We start from the raw sequence: 14,120 nt of genomic DNA, 5'->3' as shown, positions 1-14,120 counted from the left end.
GCTCTGGACCATGACAGTTTTTTAGACTTGCCTTGTTCTTGATGACCTTGGCATTTTTGAGGAGTGCTGGTCAGGTGTTTTACAAAATGCCCCTCTATTAGGAGATGTGTCTGGTGTTTTTCTCACCATCAGACAGGGTTGTGGGTTTTGGGGTGGTAGACCTAGAGGTACAGCACTCTTTTCGTCACATCATATCAAGAGTGCATGCTGTCACCATGACATCACTGCTGATGTTGAACTTGATCACTTGGCAGAGGTATTATCTGTCAGGTTTCTCCACTGTCAAATTACCCACCCCCACCCCACCACCAGCTTTCCACACTATCCTCTTCACAAGGACACTACTGTGAAGCCCCCACTTACGGAGAGGGAAGTCATGCTCCACCTCCTGGAGTGCACTGTCTCCTCAGTCTCTGTGGAACTCTGTATAGGAGCTTTGTCGCTTCCCCTAATTTATCTACTCAATCATGTTTATAATCATATGGATTCATGGTTTTTTATATTACACTGTGGGCAATAATCCAATACCATTTCATTTTGTTACTCAAATGGTTCCAGCTCTGGCCCCTGGGAACTCTTTCAGTTGGCTCCTGTGTCCCTTGGACACGCCCCACAATGTGGGTTTTTTACAAATACTTCCTTAGGATCTGGCACTACAAGATGCTCTTTTCTTGCCCCAGCCCTAGAACTGGCCATTTCTCTAAGGGGTCCTGGCTCTTTTTACTGGAGGTAGTGTTAGAAACCAAGACATGAGCATTGGTGCGCTCACTGCTGGGTGGTTTCCTCTTCGCCTGCTCAGCTGACAAAGCCAGGAAATGTGCCTGTATAACCCTATTTTTTCTAGCCAATGAGTATGTATTGTGTTTACCATAAGGGGGGTAGTGGCTATTCTCCTTTTGGAAACAAAGCAAACAATCCAATGCCCATGGATTGGACAGGTGACCTGAATATCCTAAAATCAAGGAGGTTCAACATGGGCCATGAGTGGGAACAGCAGGAATCTCAGGAAATAAAAACTGGCGCAAGCCTCTCGATTTCCTTCTGGAAATCCCTGCACAATCCAAGTGACGCAGTGTCTGTGTGTTACAGTTATTAAGACTAGATAGTCTCCTCTTTTCCTCGCAGGTTAACAAGAGGAAATGACTACCACCACACCTCCATGCCTACCCTTTCAGACTGAAAGACCCAGCATTCTCAGGAACTAAATTCACACCACTGGGGGGACAGGGAAAGAATTCAGTGACATCTCTATTTGTCCTTAGAAACTCAGACAACAGCTATGCTTCAGCCAAACTCTCTCTTGGCCTCCTTGTCATCACTCCACCTGCCAACATTAACTGTGCTCTTTTGCTAACAGCAATGATTTCTGCTCAGAATGGACAAGCTGGGGGGGAAGGGGATCTTTTATGCCATAACATTTAGATACATCCCCTTCAAGGCCTTGATAGCCAGAACCCTTCCTAATAAGGGCTACTAGCTCGCTCAAGTCCACAGCTTCCACAGAGCCAGGAAGAGTTCTGGCTGGGGAACAAGAATGCCATACGCTTCCGACTGGAACTGACTAGTTAAGGGGTCTGCATGCCCAGCAGGTTTCTAACTCCTCATTTATAGCAGTTTCTTTCCTTGAAGTGTTGTGTGACTTCACCCAAAATCCAATCTCCCTGTCCTCAAAGGGAACAAAAAGCTACCTTGTATTATTCTCTTAACGTGGGTGACCTGTGCTACACATTCTATCCATGCTAATCACACTGGCTTTCCATCCACCCACCTAGTCCTTCCATGGATTAAACTACACTAGAAGAGGAAACAATTTGCACAGATTTTTGGAGATGTCAAACTTCCATCCAGGGAGTCAAAGCTCTGAAGGGGGTCCAGCCTCTTCAGAAGGGACAAACCTCCTCTTTTCAGCAGCTCAGGAGACTGGCGTTAGTGCCACACAGCAGTAACCGGGCGTCCACTCTATAGAGCAGAATTTATTCCTCCACTCCTAACTTTCAGTCTAGCACAGCATTAACAGAATCCAAAGACATCTGAGGGATGTGTACCAAGTGTTACAGCATTAAGTTGAAAAAACCCTCAATTGTCTCTGAAATTATTCAGTCTGTCTGAGACTCAAGAGCCCAGCTCTGGGCTGCACACACCAACCTCCCCCACCCCAACCCAGGGCCCTGTCCTTGCAGCCCACACCAAGCTCTAAACTCCTGTCCTCGAATCAGCAGCTCTGGCTCCCTCAGTCTCAGACTTAGAGATGGACTTATTTCGACTGTCATGAGAGCAGACACCCTAGGCTACCCCAGACTCCCACTTTCAGTGCAGTCCGGTCCCTGGAAAAGGTGGTAGCAGCTCTGAAGTGAGCAAAGGCCTTGTATTCCAGAGAACCAAACTCAGCAACCGTGCTCTGAAGAGCTCCTACTTCTCCTGTCCACTCTCTGGGGCATTCCCACATTTATCCCCAAAAGGCAGGGGAGGTTCCATAAAAGTAGTTGCAACCTGGCCAAGATTCAATCAAAATGAAAAGCCCTGAAAGGGAGAAGTTAGCTTTAAGTTAACTGCTTTCCCAGGGTCAATTAAAGTAGCCTTACAACACATCCAAGCCAGGGACTGTGCAAACACAGAAAGCTCCTGTCCTGATAGCTGAGAAACAGCACGACAACTGACAGCGAAGAGAGGAGGCCCTGCCAGCTGGGCAGTTCCAATTCACAGCTGACTGACAGAAACAACCCCACTCTGCATGTGTGCTCGAGACACCCTCTCAGATAGGAGAGGATGAGCTACAGTATCCCCTTATCCACGGTTTTGCTTTCCCCAGTTTCATTTACCTGTAGTCAACCACAGTCCCAAAATATTAAACAGAAAGTTCCCCAAATAAATAATTCATAAATTTTAAATTGCAAGTCATTATGAAACAGCATGATGAGACTTCACACCGTCCCACCTGAGATGTGACCTGTTCCTTTGTCCGCCGTCTCCACACTGTATACGCTCCCTGTCCATTAGTCACTAATCAAACTGGCTATCAAACTGACTGTCATGGTATTGTGGTGCTTGTGTTCCAGTAACCCTTATTTTACTTAATAATGCCCCAAAGCGCAAGAGTATTGATGCTGGCAATTTGGGTATGCCAAAGAGAAACCCTGTTTCCATTAAGTGAAAAGGTGAAAGTTCCCGATTTAATAAAAAAAGAGAGAGAAAACTGTATGTTGAGGTTACCAAGATCTACAGTAAGAAAAATCTTCTAACCGTGAAATTGTGAAGGAAAAAGAAATTCATGCTACTCCTGCTGTTGTACCTCAAACTGCAAAAGTTAAGATCACAGTGCAGTAAAGTTAGTTAAGATGGAAAAGGCATTAAATTTGTAGGTGGAAGATATAAACAGAAAATGTACTGCAATTGATAACATGTTGTGCCAAAAAGCATTAAGCCTATAGAAAGACTTCAGCAAGGAATCCCCTAAAATTAGCGACATTAAGCCATTTACTGCCAGGTTACTGAATGGCTACACAGACTCAGGAATAGGTTTGGACTAAAAAATATAAAAATTACTGGAGAGGGAGAGAGAACAGAACATCCATGTAACTTTTATTACAGTATATTGTTACAACTGTTCTATTTTATTATTAGTTATTGTTACTTTCTTACTGTGTCTAATTTACAAATTAAACTCTCATAGGTATGTGTGTATAGGAGAAAACATAGTACATATAGGCTTGGTACTCTCCATGGTTTCAAGCATCCCACTAGGAGTCTTAAAAGGTATCCCTCACACATAAGGGGGACAACTGTACTTCAAAATGCCATGGATTCCTCTTGGCTCACATGTCTGGAGCAGTGGAAATGGCAAGCTGCCTTCTGTTCTCTAATCTACAACCCTCAGCACCTTGGCCAATGGGAGGCTGGATAAAGTTATCAGAATTTCGTCCTGCTTCCCCTGGATTTACAATGGCAGTAATTTTTCAAAACCAGGCACAGTGATGGCTGACGTCCCCAGCTGGACCACTTGTGAAACACAGAAACCATTAAGACACTGTCCTTTCTGACACCTCATGATTTAAAATCCTACTATGCAGGCTGCTCTGAGATGGTTCCAAGGCATTTTCACTGGACAATGCGCTAGGCATGTCGTCCGCTCACCATGTAGGTTATCAGCAATCCCACTTTGCCAGGTGGTGACGCCAGGCGAGGAGGCACTCTCCCACCCAGGAGGCTCCCTGTGAAGGATGTTCTGATCGGGACTTGAGCAGACCACTGTCAGTTGTCCCATGTAGCCCACAGTCTACTAAGACTAACCACTTTTTAATATTCCATAGCATTCACAACTCAAATCTTTCACTAATTCTGATAAATCCCCCATGAATCTCAACGGATAAGCTTTTCACTGCAATGCAAATGCCACAGGCCTGGAGTAAGTGGACTCGGATTATCCACCCAGTTTGGTGGCAGGCTGGAGAAAAGTAGGCACCAAGATTAGGCACTATTTTGATTAACAGCGGCAACAGCTTGACAAGATTACACTCTGTTTATCATCCTGGTTACTCTGTGAAGCACCTGTTGTGATAAAGTACTGGATCTGAGTACTTTGCACAGCTTTTGCCACATCAGCCTGTTTCTCAGGAACTTCCTGACTTTCAAACATTTTCTCTTTCCAAAATAAAGGCTGACTGTTCACTGGGGTGGGTGGGGGTATGGAAGAAGGTGGGTGCAGGACACCTCCCTGGTGCAGGGCACCTCCCTGCCTCAGCTGTCCCAACCACCCTACAGGCAGCCTACTGAACCACCAAGTCAGAGGGCCCATTTCATCTGGGGGAAATGAGAATGAAAACCACATGAGCTGGCACACATCCACCAGAAAGGCTGAAAGTAAAAAGTGTGGCACCATCAGGTGCTGGCAGGATTGCGGTTTGGGTGCAACTACTTTGAGAAGAGGTGCAATAGTTTATTAAATTTAGTTACACTCCTCTGTGGCCCAGCAGGTTCACTCCTAGAAATCTACCGAGATATATCAAAATGTGCAGCCACGGCCCAGCTGGCGTGGCTCAGCAGTTGAGCATTGACCCAGGATCCAAGAGATCATGGTTCGATTCCCGTTAAAGGCACATGCCCAGGTTGCAGGCTCGATCCACAGTAGGGGACGTGCAGGAGGCAGCTGATCAATGACTCTCATCACTGATGTCTCTCTCTCTCTTCCCTTCCTCTCTCTGGAATCAATAAAGATACTTTTTAAAAAAAAAAAAAAAAAGTACAGCGTTTTATTCATAATAGTCAGAAAGTGGAGAGAGACCAGGTATTCACCACTAAAAAATGGACAACTGTGGTGTGTTATATAAGGAACACTACTCAGCATGAAGCAGCAGTTAACTGAAATGTGCAACGTGGCCAAATCTCAAAACATTCTGGGTGAAAGGACACTTCCTCTAAAGAACACATATTGTATGACTCTATCTGAAGTTCCAGAATACGCAAATTGAACATATGGTGGGGAAAACCAGCACAGTCCTTGCCTCTGGAGGGTGGTGAGGACAGGGGGTGGCTGGGAAGGGCTCAGCAGAACCAGAGCTCACAGGTGCATCCGTCATAACCAGCGAGTAAACACTCAAAATGTGTGCACTTCACTGTAGGTACATTCATGTGAAAAATTAAACATTGAACTCTACTCAACGATATACACATTCTGGTATTTAGGGGGAAGTGTACAGATGTCTCTAGGCTTTTCTTTGAAATACGTAAAAAAATGGGTGGAAAGCAGTATAGACACAAATATGTGACGAAACAAGTATAATGAAATATCAATGGCAAAATCTAGGTGAGGGGATATATTAAGTATTCACTAATTCTTTCTGGTTGGTGAATGTTAAAAAAGTTTTCAAAATAAAAGAAAAAGCCTATAATGAGATACCAATTCATCCCTCTCAGATTCACACCCGTTTATACACTGATAGGCAATGGAGAGAGAGGAATGTTGGTTGGTTTTGATGGTGTGAGTGGGCATACTATGTGGAGGACACACGCCACGAGCCAGCAAGAGACCCTCTAGTGCACGTGAACCGAGAGATGTGCACGGGAATGTTCATGTCATGTCAGCACTGCTTGCCGGTAAGAAAAGAAAAGGCCCATTAGCAACAGAGAGGAGAAACAAGTCATGGTATATTCTACAATAGACCACCACACAGCGTTAGATCCCCATACACAGAATTATTCACTACAGCGCTGCTGCACATGCAGATTAGAACGTAATAGAACTGGAGCAGATTAACACCATCTTTGTCCATTTCTAATTCAATAAAAGGAATTATTTCTATGAAACTAATATGCAATGTTTCATTATTGATGAAAATATAGAAGTTACCATATTTTCCTACATGCCACGTCTTACCTGTTTCGAGTAGCCCCCATAGATGACGATGCTGCCCTGGGGAGTGATGGACATTTGGCAGCCAGATCTGGGTGTGGGCCCAGTCCCTGATGGGGACAGCTTGCTCCAAGTGAATGTGTCCAGGTTAAAGGCATACACGTCATTGTAATAGATGTAATCTCTGTTTATAATAAAGTCACATGAACAAAAAGACAGTGACATTAAAAACCAAACTTAATTTAAATTATAGGTAAGTTTTCCACCATTTGTACTATCATCAGTATAATTAAAATTTAAATTCATGGGAGGAAAAAAAGGGGACATCTGTAATTCTTTCAATAAAGATAAATTTATATGTGTACATATATAAATTTTAAACTCATGGCAGGACTGGAAGCATATATGAGTTTGCATTTGAAAATAGAAATAATGCTAGACCATAGAAGCACAGTAATTTGCCTGGATCTGAAAGACTTTTTAATCTGAAAGTTACACTGTATTTCCTTACACAGTTTATAAAATTACAATCTTGCAGCCCTGGACACATGGCTTAGTTGGTTGGAGTGTTGTCCTGTACACCAAAAGGTTGAGGGTTCGACTCCCAGTCAGGGCACATACCTAGGTTGTGGGCTCAATCCCTGGTCAGGGCATGTACAGGAGGCAAGGAATCGATGTTTCTCTCTCTCTCTCTCAAATCAATTAAAAAAAACAAAAGCATATCCTCGGGTGAGAAGTTTTAACAAGCCCGTCAGGCTTAAGTTTGAGAATTCTGTGTTAAATAAGATGACCACATCATCTGCAGGGCTCAGTCATCTGCAAGGCTCAGTGGGGCCTGTTCAATAATTATTAAGAATATCAAACAGTGCCTGATCAAGCATGGTTCAGTGGTTAAGCATTGACCTATGATCCAGATCGAAGAGTTCGATTCCCAGTCAGGGCACATGCCTGAGTTGTGAGCTTGATTCCCAGTGGGGCGCTTGCAGGAGGCAGCTGATCAATGACTCTCTCATCATTGATGTTTGTTTCTCTCTCTCTCTCCCCCGCTTCCTCTCTATGAAATCAACAAAGATATGTTTTTTAAAAAATGAATATCAAACAGTGACAGAGGAGCATTAAACTAAGCTCAGGCCCTCTTGAGTGTGGGGCCCTGGTTGGCTACTTGAGCTGCATGCCCATGAAGCTGGCCCTAGTGCTAGGAGATGGGCAGCATTTTCTGTGTGTATTCAGAATGATTCTTCCCATTAAAAACTCCCCTCATTACTACTCTAGGAAAGAAAAATCTTTCTCCTATTGGCACTAACCTTGTACTCTCATGGAAACCACCAAAAAGGATTAACTGTCTCTTCCAGGCTACCATCCGATGTCCACTCCGACCTGAAGGACCCCCTGGTGATCTAAAATTTTTTAAAAAGACCACTTTTTTAGACCACTTTCTGTTTCACAAGCACTTAGTACCATTTAATTTAACCAGAAACTTTTGCAGATTTCAACAAGCTCAAATATGCTGAAAACATGGACCCCAACACGAAAAGGTTTTCTTTAAGAGAGAGGAATGTTCATGGTGCGTTATCTGCTTACAAGTAAATTTATAATGAAAATAAGAAACAAACCTATCCAGCCACCATGGACATATTTTTGAAAAGAGTGACACCTCCTCAAGAACCTCAGGCAGGTCCTTCAGGAGGTGTTCCAGAAGAACAGAAAGCATTGTTATCACAGGAGATGACAGCTCCAAGAGTGTTACTGCCCCTGAAGACCTTTCAGTGGGATAAGATGCGGAGGTAGAAGACAGTGATATTGATGATCCTGACTCTGTGTAGGCTTTAGCTAATGTGTATGTTTGTGTCTTAGTTTTTAACAAAAGTTTAAAAAGTAAAATTAAAACATTTTAAATGGATAAAAGCTTACAGAATAAAGACATAAAGAAAATAGATTTGTAAAGCTATACAATGTGTTTGTGTTTTAAGCCAAGTGTTACTACAAAGAGGTTGAAAAGTTAAAAAAAAATTTAAAGTAGAAATGTTCTAGTAAGCTATGGTTGATTTATTTTTGAAGACAATAAATTTTATATATTTAGTGTAGCCGAAGCATACAGTAGTGGACAGTGATCCCTAGGCCTTCTCATTCACTCACCACTCACTTGCAGACTTACCCAGTGCAACTTCCAGTCCTGTAAGTTCCATTCATGGTAAATGCCCTATTCAGGTGCACCATTTTTTAAATCTTTTATACAGTACTTTTACTATAACTTTTCAATGTTTACATGCACAAATACTGAACACTATTACAATTGCCTACAGTATTCAGTACAGTAATAGGACGTACAGGTTTGCAGCCTAGGAGCAATAAGTTGTATCATATAGCCTAGGTGTGCAGTAGGCTATACCACCTAGATATATGTAAGTGCACTCTGTCATGTTTGCACGGTGACAAAATTCCCTAACAACACATTTCTCAGAATACTTCCCCATTATTAAGCAATGCATGGCTGCAGACATGCCCTGCAAAAAATGTTAAAAAAAAGTTCTTCAGAGAAAAGAAAAAGAATATAGGTCAAAAATTTGGATCTACAAAGAGCACTGAAGAAGGTAAAAAGAAAAAAAAGAAAAAGGTAAACTAAAATAAAAATTTTTACTTAATTGATCTAACAGATAATAATTTGGGTTAAAATAATAGAAATAATGTATTTGATTATATAAGCTTTTATACACATACACATACACACTTGTGTATGTTTATATATCAGTGAAATAAATGACAGCAATACTATAAGGAATGGAGGTACGGAATTAGAATTATTTTGTTATTATAAAGTATTCACATTACTCTTGAAGTAGTATAGTGTTATTTGAAAGTGTACTTGGGTTAGTTGTAAATGTGTATTGCAAACTCTAGGGCAACCACTAAAAAAAGTAGTACAACTGATGGGATATGCTAAGGAGAAAAAACGTAATCATATAAAATACTCAATTAAAACCACAAAAGACAAAAAGAGTGAAAGACAAGCATAGGAACAAAGATCAAGGGCAACAAATAGAAAACAGTAATGAGTATAGTAGAAATTAATCCAACTATATCAATAATCACATCGTCAACAGTCTAAATGCACCAATTTAAAGTCACAGACTGTCAGAGTGGATTAAACACAACCCATAGTTGGCCTTGACTGGTACTCTGCACGGTGGGAAAGGGCTCTCCTAGGAGCTAGGCCCACTCCGCAGGCTGAAACAGATGGCACGCCATCTCCAGCCCCTATGTGCTTGCTGGGTGCTGAGGAAACAGGCCACACAGTACAACTGCACAATAGAGAAGCTGAGAAGAAGGAAAACGTCACATGTGCTGGGCAAAAAGCAAGCTCCCTTTTGATAAATTCTCCAATGTAATACTTTAGAAGTACAACCTGGGCAACAGGTTTTCATTCAACAACTAGCATAGCCCAATTATACTGCAAAAATATTTACACGGGAGAGCTGGAATGCTACTGATGTTAGTCCAGTACCAGTGAACTAACTAAAGGCCCAGAGACCTACGGAAACGGTGTCAGCAAGCTGTCATCTTTAAATGACTCCCAGCAGCTGAGATGTACCAGGTAAGGGCCTCCGGTCAGCTTATCCTGCACAAATCTGATGGGGGTTTCGCCTTCCAGTGATCCAGGCACCAAGAATTTAATTTACTTTTTGCAGCAGCCACCACATACCACTGTGCTTTGTAACCAAAATGGGAAAATTTTTCTATAAAAACACTTCACATACCCCTTTAGAAAAATAAAGCCACCCAAAAAAGCCTGTCTATATTTGAATCTCCAACAGGCCTTTTCAACTGCCATCACTCCTAAATATGGAGTCTTAAAAAATCCCCATGTCGTACTCAGCCAGATCTATATGCAGCACAAAAATACATGTGCAATGCTGTGGGAGTGAGTGCTCTCAGTGCAGCTGAGTTATGTGCAAAACGGCATTCCAACAGGGCAAGATGCCACTCAGCGTCACCCAGGCCCTTTCTAATGGGCCACTGTGGTGACATTTACGGAAAATACACTAGCATCAAATAACTCCACGGGCTTAGAGTACAAACAGGGTGTTAAGCACTCTGCACGAAAATGTTTCCCTGAGGTAATTCAAAGTTTATACCTTACAAAATTACATGCTATAGTACCATGCCATACCACGCAGCCCCAAGACATTTACTGAGCAAAAAACACAATTTCTCTCATAAAACCTGAGAGTCAACATCACACAGGCACACTGGACAGGAAACAGTCTAGTGGCTCATGCTCGGATCAGAAAAGCCCCTACTCCAAGAACAGTTACAGCATGGCCCAAGCAGGAACCATGTGCAAAAGCACTGCTCTTTTCATTTCAAACAGTGTCCCTTTGGCATTCGGCCCCACTTTTCCAAGTGTGAAATTAATCAAATAATGAATGTGAGGCTTAGGAAATAAGTATAGGGTATTTTATCACCTTGTACAGACTAATTAATAGCTGTCTCTAGAATCCAGGTAGCCTATCAAACTGTGTTCGTTTTATTTTTATTTTAACTACTACTGTTAATAAGAAAACTATTTGTGGAATGTTTATTCTATGCTATATGTATTTATTCCTCACAATAACTGCATGGCACAGACATTATATTTAATCCCATTTTACGAATGAGAAAATCAAGACTTAAGAAATCAAGAAACACACTAAGCTAGTCAGCAGCCGAGCCAGAACTTAAATTGAGGCAATCTGGTCCCATAACCCGCACTTTCAACAGCGAAGTAAGACACTAAACTAAAGAAATCTATGGGCCAAAAAATTACCACTTACCCTAATGGCAGTCTTCAATTTCATAGATCCTTGTCCTTACCCCTTGATTTTCCTACAAATCAGTCACACTGTCTCTATGTGCTGGTCTTCCTCCTTATACACAGCACATCAAGACGATCGTCAATCAGCAGTGAAGGAGCAGGGGGGTCCACACAAGCTTCCACTCCCACTTCTAGGGTTTTCTGGCTTCACTCACAGTTGCTGCACAGCTGTTAATAAAGCCTGCCCATGAAGTCCAGAAAGCCTCAGACCATGAACCCAACCAGCTCATGGGAGGAGCCAGAGAGCAGAGCACATCTGTGTTTCCATTTCCACGTGAATGTTTCACACTCCAAGATTCATGGTCTGATTTCAACTTACTCATCATTGCCTTTTGCAACAAGATCATAAAAAGAGCTCTGAATCATTTTGCTATTAATTCTTCTTTTCTAGGATGTCAACTTTTCTCAGACACAGCTTTAAGATACATATACTAAGTGGGTTTAGCTGAAGCCTCCACAAATGTTGGCTCCTTTCCCAAATGAAGAGAAAACAGAGTGCCTTCCAACATACACACACACACAGTATATTATTTTTCATTCAACCAATTTTTATTGATCATGTACTAAGTACTCTGATGCATATAAAAATGTATTAGTTGTACACAAATGTTCACAGAGGCATTATTCTCAAGAGTGGAAATTGGAGACAACTCAAACATCTATTAGTGAATGAATGGATAAACAAAACATGGTATATCAAAACAATGGAACATATTCAGTCATAAAAGAAATTCTGACACATATGGCAGAATGGACAAACCTTAAAAACATTATGCTAAGGGTAAGCCAGTCACATAAGAATACTGTAGGATTCTAATTACATGAAATATCTAGAATAGGCAAATCCACAGAGATAGCAAGCAGATTAAAGGTGACCAGAGACTAGGGGAAAGGACAAATGTGAGGTGAGTGGGCAATGGGAATGTGATCTTTTTGGGGTGATGGAAACATTCTATATTTAACTAGCAGTGGTAGTTTTACAACTCTGTGAATATGCTAAAAACCATCAAATTATGTATTTTGAAAGGGTGATTTTTTTTTTTAAAATATGTCTTTATTGATTTCAGAGAGAGGAAGGGAGAGGGAGAGATAAAAATATCAATGAGGACAGAGTCATTGATTGGCTGCCTCCTTGCACAACCCCCGCTGGGGATGGAGCCCGCAATCCCAGCATGTGTTCTGACCAGGAACTGAACCGTGATCTCCTGGATTATAGGTCGATGTTCAACCACTTAGCCACACCGGCTGGGTGAAAGGGTGATTTTTCAGGAATATGAAAAACATCCAAAAGTAGCTGAGTTCTATAAGAAGCCTGACCTCCTTGTTTGTGTTTATGGAGTCACAGATGACTAGTTAGGATGGCACTGTTTTTAGAAATAAATGGAGAAAGGGTGTCAAAATATTTCTCCCCTTACCCAACTATATCTCTTCCAGGGGGTAAGAAAGGAAAGTGGGGTTCACCTTTAGAAATGCTGGCTTTTCAGTGTGGCAGGCTGACCTAACTAAACTTTAACAGACTGGAAACCTGAACTAGTAGGACAGGCCCGCTATGACTGAAGAAGGGGTTAAAGATGCCTGAGCACTCTGTCTGGTTACACATTCAGTTCCCCTCCATGACTCCCAGCTTTGCTCACTATCAGAGAAGTCCCACCAGAACAAGCAGCACCAGCGGGATTTTGGAGGTACACAGAGAAGGAAGGAAGGAAGGAACCAGGGCATGGCCCCTTTCCTCTGCCTTGGGAACTTCTCAGGAGCATTGACATCTCCTCTAGCCCCAGAATTGACCCCACCCCCAAAGCCTAGCAGTGGGATGTGGCTTCTAGCTGTCCCCATTGGTTTGGTTTTCTTCACCACAGGTGCAACCAAGCTCCTTCCTGTCTTCCTGATTAGAACTTCAATGATACACCCTTTGTCAAATGAAAGATGTTTGAAAACACCAGATGCTAGCTATTTTAGGCTGAATGCTTGTGTCCTGCTCACCCATCCCACCCCTGCCAAAACCATATGTTGCAGCACTAACCCCCAGTGTGATGGTATTTGGAGGTGAGGCCTTTGGGAGTGATTTGGTTTAGATGAAATCATGAGGGTGGGGCCCCCATGATGGGATCAGGGCCTTTATAACAAGAGGAAGAAAGAACTCTCTCCATGAGCAAAAAAAGACCATGTGAGGACACAGCAAGAAGACAGCCATCTATGAACCAGGAAGTGGGCCCTCACCAGACACCAAATATGCCAGAGCCTTAATCTTGTGGACTTCCAGCTTCCAGAACTGGGAGAAATCAGTATCTGTTGTTTAAGTCGGGATATACAGTATTCTGTTATAACAGCCAAAAAAGGCTAAGAAGATAGCCTTTCTACTGTTTCACTATTTCAAGGTTGTTTCTGCTGATAATCACAAATACACCTTCAATTATCAGCCACTCATTTGCTTAAATGGGAAGGAAAAAGTAATTCTTTCAATCCCTTTCCTGTCCCTAGCCCCTCTGCAGGTCCTCCACCATGAAACATGGTAAAAGCTCCTATACTGTGAGTGACAGAGCAGGCAGGGCAGATGCTCACAGTCCTGCCTTTGGTGTCTAACTTCCCTCAAACTTACGTAAGTGCACATACATATAAAACACAGATACCCACCCACCCACTTTGCTTCCCTACCCCTGAAGCAAATGCAGCTGGGGAAGGAGAGATTGATTGTATATTTTATAAATATAAAAAACAGTTAGTGCCTGGCCAGTGTGGCTCAGCAGTTGAGCACTGACCTAGGACCCAGGAGATTGCAGTTCGATTCCCAGGCAGGGCACATGCCCGGGTTGTGGATTCAATCCCTAGCAGCAGAAGGCAGCCGATCAATGACTCACTCTCATCTTTGATGTTTCTATCCCTCTCCCTTCCTCTCTCTGAAATCAATAAAGTATATTTAAAACA

General features: G+C 42.4%; 1 protein-coding gene across 2 annotated transcripts in view; it reads right to left on the bottom strand.

Annotated features, from left to right (window-relative positions):
• KLHDC4 (kelch domain containing 4) overlaps positions 1-14,120 on the bottom strand; it is a 51,193-nt gene that overhangs the window by 14,794 nt on the left and 22,279 nt on the right. For both annotated transcript variants that reach the window (XM_087827191.1, XM_087827190.1), the window contains exons 6-7: positions 7,651-7,743; positions 6,371-6,530 (exon numbers count right to left, since the gene is read on the bottom strand). In XM_087827191.1, the coding sequence (XP_087683317.1) occupies positions 6,371-6,530; positions 7,651-7,743 (253 nt within the window). The remainder of the gene's footprint in view (positions 1-6,370; positions 6,531-7,650; positions 7,744-14,120) is intronic.

The sequence above is a fragment of the Miniopterus natalensis genome, chromosome 18 (genome assembly GCF_054644295.1).
Source record: "Miniopterus natalensis isolate mMinNat1 chromosome 18, mMinNat1.hap1, whole genome shotgun sequence".
In the NCBI taxonomy this organism is placed as follows: Eukaryota; Metazoa; Chordata; class Mammalia; order Chiroptera; family Miniopteridae; genus Miniopterus; species Miniopterus natalensis.
Note: the sequence above shows the minus strand (reverse complement) of the source record. Positions and strands in the feature narration are given on the sequence as shown.